Source organism: Cherax quadricarinatus, chromosome 100 (assembly GCF_038502225.1).
Source record: "Cherax quadricarinatus isolate ZL_2023a chromosome 100, ASM3850222v1, whole genome shotgun sequence".
NCBI classification, from domain to species: Eukaryota; Metazoa; Arthropoda; class Malacostraca; order Decapoda; family Parastacidae; genus Cherax; species Cherax quadricarinatus.
Window position 1 is genome coordinate 6013403 of NC_091391.1, and position 17500 is coordinate 6030902.

Sequence of the window (17500 nt, forward strand, 5' to 3'; positions counted from 1 at the left end):
GAACAAAACTTTCCTCTGCCTCCTTGCACTTTGTTGCCACATATTCCATCATCTCGTTTACTGATTTTCCTACCATTTCTCTGTCCCACTGAACCTCCTGCAGGAAGTTTCTCATACCTGTGTAGTCCCCCCTTTTATAGTTTGGCCTGTCCCCTTCAGTTCCTGTTACCTTCTCCACTTGTAACTCTACTATATAGTCAAAACTCAGCACCACATGATCGCTAGCTCCAAGGGGCCTCTCGTAAGTGATGTCCTCAATGTCCGAACTGCTCAGGGTGAACACAAGATCCAGTCTTGCTGGCTCATCCTTCCCTCTCTCTCTGGTTGTGTCCCTGACATGTTGATGCATGAGGTTTTCAAGTACCACATCCATCATCTTGGGTCTCCATGTTTCGGGACCCCCATGTGGCTCCAGGTTTTCCCAGTCGATCTCCCTGTGGTTGAAATCGCCCATTACCAGTAACTTTGCTCTGCTCGAGTGAGCTCTTCTTGCCACCTCAGCCAGTGTGTCCACCATCACCCTGTTGTTTTCTTCGTACTCCTCTCTTGGCCTCCTGCAGTTCTGTGGTGGGTTATACATCACTCCAATGACTACTTTATGTTCTCCGGACTGAATTGTACCTACAATGTAGTCTCTTTCTCCAATCATGTCCATGCCTTCCATTTCCTCAAATCCCCATCAGTGTTTTATGAGCAGTGCAACCCCTCCTCCCCCTCTATTCCTTCTATCTTTCCTCAGGATCTGATATCCTGTTGGGAAGATTGTGTCTGTTATTGTCTCAGCGAGTTTTGTTTCTGTGACTGCTATGATGTCTGGGGATTTTTCACTGATTCTTTCATTCCACTCCTCATGTTTATTCGTTATTCCATCCGCGTTTGTGTACCAAACCTTTAGTTTCTTTTCTATCATTGTGGTCATGCAAGAATATTGGGGTTGGGGGAGGGAGAACCTTGGTGGGGGCCTATATGGGGCTGTGGTGTAGGTGGGGTTTGTGTTGATGGGGGTGGGGTCAGAATGCCCATAAGGGACAGCTGTTGGGGTGAGGTTTGTGATATGGGGGTTGGTGGTAGAGGGAACAGTGAGTGGGTTGTAGTATAGGCTGCTCAGTTGCGTTGGGAATGTCGTGGGTGGAGTCTTTTGGTGGGAGATTCTGTGGGGTGTGTTTGCCCTTCCTCCTGTGTCTGGGTCCTGCTCATTTTCATTGCTTTCCGTTCCTCCTTGCGTCTCTGTACCCTCTCTTTCAGTGTAGTCCTTTCTTCTTGTGTTCTGTCGCGGTCGAGGTATACTCTCTGGTACCCCTCTTTGTCCCTCAGTCTTGCTTTCTCTTGCAGAATCCTGGTTCGAACTGATTCTTCCTTGAAAGTTACTCTGACAGGCCGTATCCTTCCACTCGCAAACCACCCAATTCTCTGAAAATTTGTCACCTGGGTCATATTGCCCTCCCCTATTGTTTTCATGATGCCTTCAATCATTTTTTTCTCCTCCTGTTTTATTTCTTCAAAGTTGGCCCCCTTGGCTTCTTGTGTGTGTGTGTGTGTGTGTGTGTGTGTGTGTGTGTGTGTGTGTGTGTGTGTGTGTGTGTGGGTGTGTCTGTGTATGTGTGTGTGTGTGTGTGTGTGTGTGTGTGTGTGTGTGTGTGTGTGTGTGTGTGTGTGTGTGTGTGTGTGTGTGTGTGTGTGTGTGTGTGTGTGTGTGTGTGTGTGTGTGTGTGTGTGTCTGTTGAGGTTGGCAAGATGTTTGACGCAACATGTCAAACTTTTCCTGGTCCGCTTATTTAAAATATTGTGGCCTTAAAACACCTTATATATGTGTTGTGTGTGTGTAATGGGGCGAAATGTGCACTGTTGCGTAAGGCAATGGGTCGATTACATCAGCCAGAAGGTAGAAATGTGCACAAATACGTGCACGGGTCGCATTCGTATTTGCTTGTCAACAAACGTTCTGTGCAGAGGCTCTCCAGGTCTGCCAAATTTCCTCTAGTTATTCAATATTTTTCTTTGAGTTGTTTTAGCCATCGTGATTTATGTCATCGTTGTGGTTTAATATTTTGTGGTTGTTTAAGCTGATTTGTGGATTAGTAAAGTGGTTGGAAGTGTTGAAAATGAGTGTAATAAGAGTGATATGTGGCACCTGCTGATCACATGATGCCAATGGCGTAGTTAACAAGAGTATCCGAAGCTTCCATTACTTTATATTTATATTGGTAATACGCAGGTGATTTCAAACTTCTAATTACTCTGAGTGAAAAGCATTTTATTTAAGTACACTATTATGATGCATAAGGGTAAGAAATATGGCTGAAATATGCTGAAATATGGGCATTATGGTTGAAATTCCAGCAACACTTAGCAACAAGCCACGAGGCATCACCCCAGTGGCTGCTGCTGCCGGACCTCAGTCACCGCTCCACCACGGAGGAGGATAGACGTCTTTTCTCTGCCTCTACATTTCTGCCTATAATCGCCCCTATTATTCCAAGTTAGTGTTGTAGACCCTAAGTTGTATAATTAAGTTCCCTTGAGTCGTCTTCTGGGGGATGTTAGTTACTGAAATAGCTGATTTATCTAATGTCTTTGTCTGGTATTCATATATAGATGACTCACCTCCATTTAAAATGACGGGATCTTGATCCAAGGAACTGGATCTAGTATTACCTTGGATCAGTCTTAAAAACTGACCAACGTTAAGTTAGTTTTATCATGGATATTATTGTGCAAAAGTAACAAATATTTCTTAACCTTACTCCACCAGCGGTAGATAAGATTCGCTTATTATTACTATTATAACTTATTATTAGAATTATTATAATTGCTATAATTATTATACTATTATTACTATAATTATTGTAAATTACTATTATCATAATTATTGTAAATTATTATTATTAATAAACGAGGGACTGAGAATGTAAAACTGAACGTGTATTCCCCTCAAGGAAGGTTCCTTGATGTTGGTGAGGGGCTCTTGATTTAGGGAATTGGATCTGTGCTCCAGTTCCCCGAATTAAGCCTGAATGCCTTCCACATCCCCCCCCCCCAGGCGCTGTATAATCCTCCGGGTTTAGCGCTTCCCCCTTGATTATAATAATAATATAATAATAATGAACGTGTATTATACGTGTCCAGTTCCTGGTCATAACACGTTCCTGACGTTTGTGTCCCGCCGCTGGGTGGTCAGCGCACTCACACCTCCCGGGATCGAACCCCAGTACGGCTGGAAAATATTAGGGATGTGTTTCCTTAAGACACCTGCTGTTTATGTCCACCCATGAGTGTACGTGGGTGTTAGTGGACTGGTGTGGGTGGCATCCTGGGTGTTAGTGGACTGGTGTGGGTGGCATCCTGGGTGTTAGTGGACTGGTGTGGGTGGCATCCTGGGTGTTAGTGGACTGGTGTGGGTGGCATCCTGGGTGTTAGTGGACTGGTGTGGGTGGCATCCTGGGTGTTAGTGGACTGGTGTGGGTCGCATCCTGGGTGTTAGTGGACATCCTGGGTGTTAGTGGACTGGTGTGGGTGGCATCCTGGGTGTTAGTGGACTGGTGTGGGTGGCATCCTGGGTGTTAGTGGACTGGTGTGGGTGGCATCCTGGGTGTTAGTGGACTGGTGTGGGTGGCATCCTGGGTGTTAGTGGACTGGTGTGGGTGGCATCCTGGGTGTTAGTGGACTGGTGTGGGTGGCATCCTGGGTGTTAGTGGACTGGTGTGGGTGGCATCCTGGGTGTTAGTGGACTGGTGTGGGTGGCATCCTGGGTGTTAGTGGACTGGTGTGGGTGGCATCCTGGGTGTTAGTGGACTGGTGTGGGTGGCATCCTGGGTGTTAGTGGACTGGTGTGGGTGGCATCCTGGGTGTTAGTGGACTGGTGTGGGTGGCATCCTGGGTGTTAGTGGACTGGTGTGGGTGGCATCCTGGGTGTTAGTGGACTGGTGTGGGTGGCATCCTGGGTGTTAGTGGACTGGTGTGGGTGGCATCCTGGGTGTTAGTGGACTGGTGTGGGTGGCATCCTGGGTGTTAGTGGACTGGTGTGGGTGGCATCCTGGGTGTTAGTGGACTGGTGTGGGTGGCATCCTGGGTGTTAGTGGACTGGTGTGGGTGGCATCCTGGGTGTTAGTGGACTGGTGTGGGTGGCATCCTGGGTGTTAGTGGACTGGTGTGGGTGGCATCCTGGGTGTTAGTGGACTGGTGTGGGTGGCATCCTGGGTGTTAGTGGACTGGTGTGGGTGGCATCCTGGGTGTTAGTGGACTGGTGTGGGTGGCATCCTGGGTGTTAGTGGACTGGTGTGGGTGGCATCCTGGGTGTTAGTGGACTGGTGTGGGTCGCATCCTGGGTGTTAGTGGACTGGTGTGGGTGGCATCCTGGGTGTTAGTGGACTGGTGTGGGTGGCATCCTGGGTGTTAGTGGACTGGTGTGGGTCACATCCTGGGTGTTAGTGGACTGGTGTGGGTGGCATCCTGGGTGTTAGTGGACTGGTGTGGGTCACATCCTGGGTGTTAGTGGACTGGTGTGGGTCACATCCTGGGTGTTAGTGCACTGGTGTGGGTGGCATCCTGGGTGTTAGTGGACTGGTGTGGGTCACATCCTGGGTGTTAGTGGACTGGTGTGGGTGGCATCCTGGGTGTTAGTGGACTGGTGTTGGTCACATCCTGGGTGTTAGTGGACTGGTGTGGGTGGCATCCTGGGTGTTAGTGGACTGGTGTGGGTGGCATCCTGGGTGTTAGTGGACTGGTGTGGGTGGCATCCTGGGTGTTAGTGGACTGGTGTGGGTGGCATCCTGGGTGTTAGTGGACTGATGTTGGTGGCATCCTGGGTGTTAGTGGACTGGTGTGGGTGGCATCCTGGGTGTTAGTGGACTGGTGTGGGTGGCATCCTGGGTGTTAGTGGACTGGTGTGGGTGGCATCCTGGGTGTTAGTGGACTGGTGTGGGTGGCATCCTGGGTGTTAGTGGACTGGTGTGGGTGGCATCCTGGGTGTTAGTGGACTGGTGTGGGTGGCATCCTGGGTGTTAGTGGACTGGTGTGGGTCACATCCTGGGTGTTAGTGGACTGGTGTGGGTCACATCCTGGGTGTTAGTGGACTGGTGTGGGTCACATCCTGGGTGTTAGTGGACTGGTGTGGGTCACATCCTGGGTGTTAGTGGACTGGTGTGGGTCACATCCTGGGTGTTAGTGGACTGGTGTGGGTCACATCCTGGGTGTTAGTGGACTGGTGTGGGTGGCATCCTGGGTGTTAGTGGACTGGTGTGGGTGGCATTCTGGGTGTTAGTGGACTGGTGTGGGTCACATCCTGGGTGTTAGTGGACTGGTGTGGGTCACATCCTGGGTGTTAGTGGACTGGTGTGGGTCACATCCTGGGTGTTAGTGGACTGGTGTGGGTCACATCCTGGGTGTTAGTGGACTGGTGTGGGTGGCATCCTGGGTGTTAGTGGACTGGTGTGGGTGGCATTCTGGGTGTTAGTGGACTGGTGTGGGTCGCATCCTGGGTGTTAGTGGACTGGTGTGGGTCACATCCTGGGTGTTAGTGGACTGGTGTGGGTGGCATCCTGGGTGTTAGTGGACTGGTGTGGGTGGCATTCTGGGTGTTAGTGGACTGGTGTGGGTCACATCCTGGGTGTTAGTGGACTGGTGTGGGTCACATCCTGGGTGTTAGTGGACTGGTGTGGGTCACATCCTGGGTGTTAGTGGACTGGTGTGGGTCACATCCTGGGTGTTAGTGGACTGGTGTGGGTCACATCCTGGGTGTTAGTGGACTGGTGTGGGTCACATCCTGGGTGTTAGTGGACTGGTGTGGGTCACATCCTGGGACAAAACTGACCTAATTTGCGGGAAATGCTCAGCATAACAAGGGACTTTCTATATAGTAGTATGTCACTGATGTCAGCTATGATCTGTATAAATTGCATCAGACACTGCCAAAAATAAATATATTATTCCTGTGCCAGGAGCTGTGAATCGACCCCAGAAACCACAATTAGGCAAGTACACTTAAATATAGTAAAATATTCAAACCAATTTTTACCAAGTTAATCCAGTTGAATTTTCTCTAAAGTGACTTTTTGATTTTAATTCCCCAACAGGAAGATGACATGTTCCTTTGACTTCACGAACAGTTTGATGTAAGTATAAAAAATAATGATTATTGTATATTTTTTGGACGGTGCCATTTTTTTTCTCCCCTTTTTTTTTCTTAATTTTGGGCCTAATTGTACCGGCAAGATAACTGGTTTTTCCGAAATGTTGAAGCTGCTGCTGTCTGAGCTTAACCAGAATGTTTAATTTATTGTAATTAAAGAAAATTGGTGGGTTTATAGTGACCTCAGTTTATAGTGACCTCAGTTTGTAGCGACCTTAGTTTATAGCGACCTCAGTTTATAGCGACCTCTGTAGTGATCTCAGTTTGTAGTGACCTCAGTTTGTAGTTACCTCAGTTTGTAGTGACCTCAGTTTGTAGTGACCTCAGTTTGTAGCGACCTCAGTTTGTAGTGATCTCAGTTTGTAGCGACCTTAGTTTGTAGTGACCTCAGTTTGTAGCGACCTTAGTTTGTAGTGACCTCAGTTTATAGTGACCTCAGTTTGTAGTGACCTCAGTTTATAGTGACCTCAGTTTGTAGTGACCTCAGTTTATAGTGACCTCAGTTTGTAGCGACCTCAGTTTGTAGTGACCTCAGTTTATAGTGACCTCAGTTTGTAGCGACCTCAGTTTGTAGCGACCTCCGTTTGTAGTGACCTCAGTTTGTAGTGACCTCAGTTTGTAGTGACCTCAGTTTATAGTGACCTCAGTTTATAGTGACCTCAGTTTTTAATGGCCTCAGTTTGTAGCGACCTCAGTTTGTAGCGACCTCAGTTTGTAGTGACCTCAGTTTGTAGCGACCTCAGTTTGTAGTGACCTCAGTTTGTAGCGACCTCAGTTTGTAGTGACCTCAGTTTGTAGTGACCTCAGTTTGTAGTGACCTCAGTTTGTAGTGACCTCAGTTTATAGTGACCTCAGTTTATAGTGACCTCAGTTTTTAATGGCCTCAGTTTGTAGCGACCTCAGTTTGTAGCGACCTCAGTTTGTAGTGACCTCAGTTTGTAGCGACCTCAGTTTGTAGTGACCTCAGTTTGTAGCGACCTCAGTTTGTAGTGACCTCAGTTTGTAGTGACCTCAGTTTGTAGTGACCTCAGTTTGTAGCGACCTCAGTTTGTAGCGACCTCAGTTTGTAGTGACCTCAGTTTGTAGCGACCTCAGTTTGTAGTGACCTCAGTTTGTAGTGACCTCAGTTTGTAGTGACCTCAGTTTGTAGTGACCTCAGTTTGTAGCGACCTCAGTTTGTAGTGACCTCAGTTTATAGTGACCTCAATTTGTAGTGACCTCAGTTTGTAGCGACCTCAGTTTGTAGCGACCTCAGTTTGTAGAGACCTCAGTTTGTAGCGACCTCAGTTTGTAGCGACCTCAGTTTGTAGTGATCTCAGTTTGTAGCGACCTCAGTTTGTAGCGACCTCAGTTTGTAGCGACCTCAGTTTGCAGCGACCTCAGTTTGTAGCGACCTCAGTTTGTAGTGATCTCAGTTTGTAGCGACCTCAGTTTGTAGTGATCTCAGTTTGTAGCGACCTCAGTTTGTAGCGACCTCAGTTTGTAGCGACCTCAGTTTGTAGCGACCTCAGTTTGCAGCGACCTCAGTTTGCAGCGACCTCAGTTTGTAGCGACCTCAGTTTGTAGCGACCTCAGTTTGTAGCGACCTCAGTTTGTAGCGACCTCAGTTTGTAGCGACCTCAGTTTGTAGCGACCTCAGTTTGTAGCGACCTCAGTTTGTAGTGATCTCAGTTTGTAGCGACCTCAGTTTGTAGCGACCTCAGTTTGTAGCGACCTCAGTTTGCAGCGACCTCAGTTTGTAGCGACCTCAGTTTGTAGCGACCTCAGTTTGTAGCGACCTCAGTTTGCAGCGACCTCAGTTTGTAGCAACCTCAGTTTGTAGCGACCTCAGTTTGCAGCGACCTCAGTTTGCAGCGACCTCAGTTTGTAGCGATCTCAGTTTGTAGCGACCTCAGTTTGTAGCGACCTCAGTTTGCAGCGACCTCAGTTTGCAGCGACCTCAGTTTGCAGCGACCTCAGTTTGCAGCGACCTCAGTTTGTAGCGACCTCAGTTTGTAGCGACCTCAGTTTGTAGCGACCTCAGTTTGTAGCGACCTCAGTTTGCAGCGACCTCAGTTTGCAGCGACCTCAGTTTGCAGCGACCTCAGTTTGCAGCGACCTCAGTTTGTAGCGACCTCAGTTTGTAGTGACCTCAGTTTGTAGCGACCTCAGTTTGCAGCGACCTCAGTTTGCAGCGACCTCAGTTTGCAGCGACCTCAGTTTGCAGCGACCTCAGTTTGCAGCGACCTCAGTTTGTAGCGACCTCAGTTTGTAGCGACCTCAGTTTTTAATGGCCTCAGTTTGTAGCGACCTCAGTTTGCAGCGACCTCAGTTTGTAGCGACCTCAGTTTGTAGCGACCTCAGTTTGCAGCGACCTCAGTTTGTAGCGACCTCAGTTTGTAGCGACCTCAGTTTGCAGCGACCTCAGTTTGTAGCGACCTCAGTTTGTAGCGACCTCAGTTTGTAGCGACCTCAGTTTGTAGCGACCTCAGTTTGTAGCGACCTCAGTTTGCAGCGACCTCAGTTTGCAGCGACCTCAGTTTGCAGCGACCTCAGTTTGCAGCGACCTCAGTTTGCAGCGACCTCAGTTTGTAGCGACCTCAGTTTGTAGCGACCTCAGTTTTTAATGGCCTCAGTTTGTAGCGACCTCAGTTTGCAGCGACCTCAGTTTGTAGCGACCTCAGTTTGCAGCGACCTCAGTTTGTAGCGACCTCAGTTTGTAGCGACCTCAGTTTGCAGCGACCTCAGTTTGTAGCGACCTCAGTTTGTAGCGACCTCAGTTTGTAGCGACCTCAGTTTGTAGCGACCTCAGTTTGTAGCGACCTCAGTTTGTAGTGACCTCAGTTTGTAGCGACCTCAGTTTGTAGCGACGTCAGTTTGTAGCGACCTCAGTTTGTAGCGACCTCAGTTTGTAGCGACCTCAGTTTGTAGCGACCTCAGTTTGTAGCGACCTCAGTTTGTAGCGACCTCAGTTTGTAGCGACCTCAGTTTGTAGCGACCTCAGTTTGTAGCGACCTCAGATTGTAGCGACCTCAGCTCACACATTGAGGGACTGGGGGTCAAACCTCAGGTGAGCAGAAATGGTGGGCATGTTTCCTTGCACTTGCTGTCCCTGTTCACCTAGTAGAAAGTAGGTACCTGGGCGTTAGGTGATTGGTGTGGGTCGCATCCTGGGGGAGCAGATTTAAAGGTCCACAGTGGAAAAATGACACGACAGTTTGATGACATCCTGACGATGCTGGGTTATCCTGGGTTAATAATCCAAACAAAATGTTTATCTTGGATTAACAGTAATCCTGAATAGCCTGATTATTATTATTATTACAATCTTAACTAAGCACTAAACCTATATGGGTCATATAGCTAGATAGCCTAAAGAAATCCATTAAGTTTTATTTCCTTTGCGGTCTTTCGGTTGTCATCCACAGGATGCGACTCAAAACTGTCTATTATCACCCAGATTCCTACTTAATGTTAGTTGAAGAGGAAAAAACTGGCATGATAGCATATACCCAATATCACCCGACCCTGGATTGAACCAGAGTTCTTTGATTGTGAGCTAAAGGCAAGGTATAAAGTTGTAAAGTAAAGTACGTAGCCCATAAACCCAGGATAAGTAATAATATACGACTATTAATAGAATGGATTACGTGTGCAACATACAGAAAGACTTTTTTAACAATAGTAATTATCTTCAAAAAATGGATTAACATTCATCAATCATTTTTAGACAGTTTTCAAAAGATGTAAAGATAGAAAGTGCAGTAATAGCAATAATTTTTATTTCAGAAAGTGTTTGTACAGAGATAAGCGACATTATGGTTGTGGATTTAGAAATCCCATAGGTATTCAGAGCATTTTGGGTATGCCGTAGGCTACAGACCATTAATTTTTTACCATTGATTGGTTCATTGAGTACCAGAGTTAATAGAGTGTTCCAAAATATTTTTAGTATCTGAAAAGCAAAATTTATGGTCATTTGATATCTTGTTATTAATTTTTATGTTTGCAGATCAATTGAAGGCGACATGGATGATCCCGATATGTTTACGCATTTATCTGAAGGAAAATACATAAATTCCTTTGGTGATAATGAAACAAAGACTGTACTTGTCGCAAGGAGTCTCTTGCCTCTTGGCTACCAGATTATGCCAGAGGAATTTCGAAATGGAACATTTAATACCCCATGTGCCTTACCAGCTGGATTGGCAATTAGTGTTGAAGACATTAATGACCACACTACAGAGCCAGTGTATCAGTGCGCAGAACCCCCCAATAACACAGGCACTGAACCACAAGAACCTTCGAACATCATAGACACTGAACCACAAGCCTTTGAACGCATGATTAGACACACAAGTGAGGATATACGGATCTATCCATTAGCATCAGAGAAGACAAAAAATCCACCATACCTGGTAGGTATTATTATTATTATTATTATTATTATTATTATTATTATTATTATTATTATTATTATTATTATTATTACAATCTTAACTAAGCACAAACCTCACTAGGGTTCATGGTATTATTATTATTAACCTGGTAAGTAGATAACCAATTGCTGTATATATTCTGTAATATTAAGATACGACCATCATATTACAATCAAGTTTGTGCTAGTGTATAGTTGAGATCATATTATGGTACAGTATTATGTAAGACAGTCGTGTTTATATCTAAAACAGAGGTCGGCGAATTTTTTGGGTGTTACCCCAAAACAGTTTTGTGTACAGAGAAATTACCCACCAGGCTAAAAATTATTAAAAAAAAAAAATACAATTTTCATAATTTGCCTTGCTTATTAAAATAATAAAATTTTGTGCAGTTTTATTTCTATGTTTATTGAGCTTTATTATCCCCGAAATTTTCATTATTATCTCATTTGGTGTAATTTACCCCGGCTCCCCGACCTCTGATTTAAAATGTAATAATATCTACGTAAGATTAATAGAGCCCTGGCTATCTTGAAGACAGCCAGGGGTCTTGAAGACAGCCAGGGGTCTTGAAGACGCCAGGGATCTATTTGTAATTCCCCTTATGTATGCTGGATAAGATACATTAACGACCATTGATATCCTTGAAAAAGCTCTCATCTTAATGTTGACAGCTCAGAACTCCAGCAGCTGTAGTTCTGAACTGTCAGCAACATTAAAGAACCAAGTGGTCTTTTAATATTGTATTCATTCTTATACTACCACCAAAATTCTCTACACCCCAATGGAAATAAGTCACTTTCTCTGACTTTTTTGGGGGGATTATCCTGGTAATTTTCACTATGTATGATAATTGTACGTATGTGTCCCTGTAATGTAGCTGTCAGCGAGGGCAGACGTACGGGCAGATGGCACAGTTTATCCTCGGTAAATCCTGGGCTAGAGCAGATGTGGTATCCTTTCACCTACCACTCGAATGAACCCAAACTCGACACATAGAGGTACCACGCAAAGTGTCAGGGGGCCCAAGATTGTTCAGCTGCCTCCCAGCATACATAAAGGGGATTACCAATTGACCCTTGGCTGTTTTCAAGATCCCTTGTTATCTTCAAGACCCTTGGCTGCCTTCAAGAGGGAGCTGGATAGACACATACAGTCAGTACCTGACCAGACACGCTACGGTTCCTACAATGGATTGCATGCAGCTGGCAGTACCAGCCTGGTTGATCAAGCATCGAAGGAACCTATGCTATCTTCTGCTTAATATTTTGCAATATTTTCATTTTTTAAGGCTTTTGTATCTTTTTAGGTAATTAAAATTCTTCTATTAAAATTCTAACATTGTAGTAAATGTACCATGGCCTGGGAGGCAACGCTTTTACCTCACACACTGAGTGTCTGGGTTCTATCCCCGGCTGGGTGGAAACACTGGGCATGTTTCCTTACACCTGCTGTCCCTGTTCACCTAGTAGTAAGTAGGTACCTGGATGTTAGGTGACTGGTGTGGGTGGCATCCTTGGGGACAAGATTGAAGGATCACAATGGAAATAAGACCGACAATCCTCGATGACCCACTGACTTTCTTGGGTTATCCTGGGTGGCTAACCCTCCCTACCCTGGGTTATACTGGGAGGCTAACCCTCCAGAGTTAAAATATCTGAACAAAATCTAACTTATTTGAAAGTCACACAATTACTGTTTGAAATTAAGAGATAATGCTTTTGTTCAGATTTTTAACCCTGGAGGGTTAGCCACCCAGGATAAACCCAAGAATGTCAGTGCATCATCAAGAACTGTCTGTCTTATTTCCATTAGGGTCCTCAATCTTGTCCCCCAGGATGCCACCCACACCAATCGACTAACACCCAGGTACCTATTTGCTTGCTAGGTGAATGGGGTACCTATTTGCTTGCTAGGTGAACGGGGACAACAGGTCCGTTGTTTGAACCCCTTGCTGGGGATCGAACCACGGACACTGTGTGATGCGAGAGCATTGCCTACCAAGCCACAGGTCACAATTAGTTTTCTTTACACTCTAATGTGCAATTTTTATGGCTTTACAGTTAAAAGGAAAAGATATCACTGTTAAAAACCTAAAACCAGTTACGCTGATCGTGGAAGGATGTCAGGGAAACGACAAGCTGGAGATATCCATGAGATATATGGAAGAGCAGTTCAAGACTGTTGGAGTTTACCCATGCAAGAATCACCTCGAAGAAAGTAAGATGCCTGAGAAGGACTTCAACTTCACTCTGATAACCACTCCATGTGCATACAAAGTGATTGATGACCATCCAACTGCTCTAGTAGATATAAAACAAGAACTTATTGACAACGGGAACTTCAAGTTCCACATTATGTTTCTGTGCCTAAATTCTTGCCACAGGAAAAGGGGCAAGAAAATTGAACTTCTGCTGAAAGTCTTTAACCCTGGAAAGTAAGATATAATTTTTTATTTTTGTTAACAGTAAATTCTTAGATTTTACAGACTGATTGCATAAGACTGAATCGTCTTAAGTTAACTCTAAATACAGATTATGTTGTCATATGTTAAATATGACAACATATGTTTTGTGTGCGAGGGGCTTGGACTTCCAGCAGGCATGCGTGAGCGTGTTTGATAGGAGTGAATGGAGACAAATGGTTTTTAATACTTGACGTGCTGTTGGAGTGTGAGCAAAGTAACATTTATGAAGGGGTTCAGGGAAACTGGCAGGCCGGACTTGAGTCCTGGAGATGGGAAGTACAGTGCCTGCACTCTGAAGGAGGGGTGTTAATGTTGCAGTTTAAAAACTGTAGTGTAAAGCACCCTTCTGGCAAGACAGTGATGGAGTGAATGATGGTGAAAGTTTTTCTTTTTCGGGCCACCCTGCCTTGGTGGGAATCGGCCAGTGTGATAATAAAAATAAAAAAATGTTAAATAAGTAAATAAATAACTATTGTCACTGAATAAGTTAATTAACAGATAATTACTGTAACTAAATACCAGTATTGAAAAGTCAGTAAATGAATGCAAATTACAGACTTGCCGTCTTCATGCTGGGTAATTATCTTGTAAGTTTCATCTCCAAAGTAATTGTTTTTGCATCATCGTAAAGTTGAAATATCATAAGTGAAATATATTTTTCGACTTTAAACTTCAAGATTTTTTTAATTTGCAGGACGGCACTTCTGAAGGAAGAGCACATTAATTTACGCATTTGTAAGAACGTCAAACGTGATTACAAGGAACACAGTGAACTTGGCACTAAACGGAAGATTTACTCCTTAGATGAAGAACAGGTAATCATATTGAATTGAATCAAGTATCTTTACATATACACTCCGCATATACAGCAGGAGCCCCGCACACACAGCAGGGCCCTGCATATACAGCACCTTCTTTGCAGCATTCCATGTTTTCATTGGCTTCAAACTGACTCATTGTTCAATGTGTTCCACCGGCTGGTGAAACTCAAATGAACAGCTCATTAAGTCCCAAAAACCATATGCTCCTTACAACATCCGTAATCATGTCTGTGGATGCCTCCACTCGCTCTTATCTAACATGCCCACACATGCCTTCTGGATGTTTTAAACAAATGTTATTTCTTCTGTGATGCACAAAATGTATTTTACATACATTAAAATATTTGTTACATTATTGACATAAGAATATCACTGGATGTCACATTAATGAAAGCGGGAGAAATTCCCACGTGACTCTGACAAACTTCATGAACTTTTATTATATGCATGGGACTTACTATATGGGCTGTTTGCAACATGTGTTCAGTGTAAATTTCAGTGTGCAACAATGGCATTGTGTCTGCACCTTAGATGTGAACACATCAGACAAACAGAAACATGGATGACGGGCTCCAATCACAGTCTGTAAATTGAGAGTCTGACGCTCTTCCACGGTTCAAGCCTTTCATCCACTTTTCTGTTTATTCGTTATTACAAGTTACTACAAGTTAATCTAAGCCCACATTAGAAATAGTTTAAAGATGAACATTTTGACATTTGAGAGAAGTTGAAGGCATTGAGTGGAACATTCTGCCTAGTAGGATTATTGAAGCTAGAACCTTGGGTAGTTTCATGGTTAGGTTGGAGAAATACATGAATGAGAGGGGTTGGATTTGAGTGGGACTTGCATGGGAGTAAATAGATTTGTCAGAGCTTATTGTTAAGGTAGCACTGAAAGTGGGTTGGTATTGTAAAGGACCTGCCAAGTATGGGCCAACAGGCCTACTGCAATGTTCTTCCTTTCTTATGTTCTTAAAGTTATTCCTTGAGACACATTGGGGACCTCCTGTATTGTATATAATAATATTACACAATACAAAAGATTCTCAATATTTTTGTAAGTACTTCATTTCCTCACTAAAAAAATATGTAGATTTTCACTTTTAATCGAAATTGCTGATAATTTATAGTTTTTGGGACTATTGCTTACCACTAAAATTAAAATATTTTGACTAAATCTCAAATATTTCAGACTCAAAACTCATAATGCCACTAGTTGTAAAATATAATTTTTGGACTTCACAGGTACAGGTACCAGTGAAAAAGATGCATATGAAAATGGAATCTTGTCAGTCCCTAGCCCCTTGTGGTGATGACCCAGATGATCCCCTAGAACAAGAAATTTGTAAGGTAGGTTGGCAAGATTTTCTATACTTGGAGCACAAAAACTAATTTTGCAAACTAATTCGACCGTGTTAATATAATTATGTACATACAGCCTCTCCTCACTTAACGACGGAGTTCCGTTCCTAAGACCACGTCGTTAAACAAATTTGTCGCTAAGTGAAGACCATACTATAATGGTAATGCTTTTGTGTCGCCCATCTTTGATATTGTTTAAATGTCACCTTTCCACCATTTATAACATTTCTGGCATATTTTTAAATGTTTATACAGTGGTGTACTGTATATTGAAATAAACAGAATAGAGGAAATCAGCTCTAATATACATTATTTAGATATGCATACTGGTCAGAGAGCCCATCCTAGGTCCGAGGCATCAGTAAACGAGTACATCACTAAGTGAGGAGAGGCTGTATACAGTTAAACCCCGTGGATTCAGTTTCCACCGTTGCAGTGGAAATGTATGTAAACGAAAAACAGTAGTAGGTTGGTAGACAGCAATCACCCAGGGAGGTACTACTGTCCTGCCAAGTGAGTAAAACGAAAACTGGTGTCTTTTGTCTGTCATAAATATGCAAAATTTCAGGTACGTCTTGCTACTTCTACTTACACTTAGGTCACACTACACATACATGTACACGTTTATTTATACACACTCATCTGAGTTTTTGGAGTCAAAAAACGTTGTCTATGGAGGCAAAGAAGGGAATGTATGAAAGTATAGTAGTACCAACACTCTTATATGGGTGTGAAGCTTGGGTTGTGAATGCAGCAGTGAGGAGGCGGTTGGAGGCAGTGGAGATGTCCTGTCTAAGGGCAGTGTGTGGTGTAAATATTATGCAGAAAATTCGGAGTGTGGAAATTAGGAGAAGGTGTGGAGCTAATAAAAGTATTAGAGGGCTGAAGAGGGTTTGTTGAGGTGGTTTGGTCATTTAGAAAGAATGGATCAAAGTAGAATGACATGGAGAGCATTTAAATCTGTAGAAGGAAGGCAGGGTAGGGGTCATTCTCGAAAAGGTTGGAAGGAAGGGGTAAGGGAGGTTTTGTGGGCGAGGGGCTTGGACTTCCAGCAGGCGTGCATGAGCGTGTTCGATAGGCAGACTTGTTCCTGTTGAGGGAGTATAAAAGGAGTGAATGGAGACGAATGGTATTTGGGACTTGATGATCTGTTGGAGTGTGAGCAGGGTAATATTTAGTGAAGGGATTCAGGGAAACCGGTTATTTTTATATAGCCGGACTTGAGTCCTGGAAATGGGAAGTACAATGCCTGCACTCTAAAGGAGGGGTTCGGGATATTAGCAGTTTGGAGGGATATGTTGTGTATCTTTATACGTATATGCTTCTAAACTGTTGTGTTCTGAGCACCTCTGCAAAAACAGTGATAATGTGCGAGTGTGGTGAGAGTGTTGAATGATGATGAAAGTATTTTCTTTTTGGGGATTTTCTTTCTTTTTTGGGTCACCCTGCCTCGGTGGGAGACGGCCGACTTGTTGAATATATATATATATATATATATACATATGCTGGTTTCTTTTTCTGTCTCATAAACACGCTAAGATAACAGGGATATCTTGCTACTCCTACTTACACTTTGGTCACACTTCACAGACACGCACATGCATATATATATATACATACATCTAGGTTTTTCTCCTTTTTCTAAATAGCTCTTGTTCTTTTTTTATTTCTTCTATTGTCCATGGGGAAGTGGAAAAGAATCTTTCCTCCGTAAGCCATGCGTGTCGTATGAGGCGACTAAAATGCCGGGAGCAATGGGCTAGTAACCCCTTCTCCTGTATACATTTACTAAAAAAGAGAAGAAGAAAAACTTTATAAAACTGGGATGCTTAAATGTGCGTGGATGTAGTGCGGATGACAAGAAACAGATGATTGCTGATGTTATGAATGAAAAGAAGTTGGATGTCCTGGCTCTAAGCGAAACAAAGCTGAAGGGGGTAGGAGAGTTTCAGTGGGGGGAAATAAATGGGATTAAATCTGGAGTATCTGAGAGAGTTAGAGCAAAGGAAGGGGTAGCAGTAATGTTAAATGATCAGTTATGGAAGGAGAAAAGAGAATATAAATGTGTAAATTCAAGAATTATGTGGATTAAAGTAAAGGTTGGATGCGAGAAGTGGGTCATAATAAGCGTGTATGCACCTGGAGAAGAGAGGAATGCAGAGGAGAGAGAGAGATTTTGGGAGATGTTAAGTGAATGTATAGGAGCCTTTGAACCAAGTGAGAGAGTAGTTGTGGTGGGGGACCTGAATGCTAAAGTAGGAGAAACTTTTAGAGAGGGTGTGGTAGGTAAGTTTGGGGTGCCAGG

General features: G+C 44.0%; 1 protein-coding gene across 2 annotated transcripts in view; it reads left to right on the forward strand.

Moving 5' to 3' along the window:
* The first annotated feature begins 2361 nt into the window (after positions 1–2361).
* The window catches only part of LOC128704646 (uncharacterized), a 44220-nt gene continuing 29081 nt past the window's right edge, over positions 2362–17500 (forward strand). The window contains exons 1-6 of one of the 2 annotated variants that reach the window (XM_070079619.1): positions 2362–2479; positions 6072–6110; positions 10119–10524; positions 12609–12982; positions 13707–13827; positions 15079–15183. In XM_070079619.1, the coding sequence (XP_069935720.1) occupies positions 6076–6110; positions 10119–10524; positions 12609–12982; positions 13707–13827; positions 15079–15183 (1041 nt within the window). In that variant the 5' untranslated portion in view covers positions 2362–2479; positions 6072–6075. The remainder of the gene's footprint in view (positions 2480–6071; positions 6111–10118; positions 10525–12608; positions 12983–13706; positions 13828–15078; positions 15184–17500) is intronic. The other variant, XM_070079617.1, reaches the window with a different exon arrangement.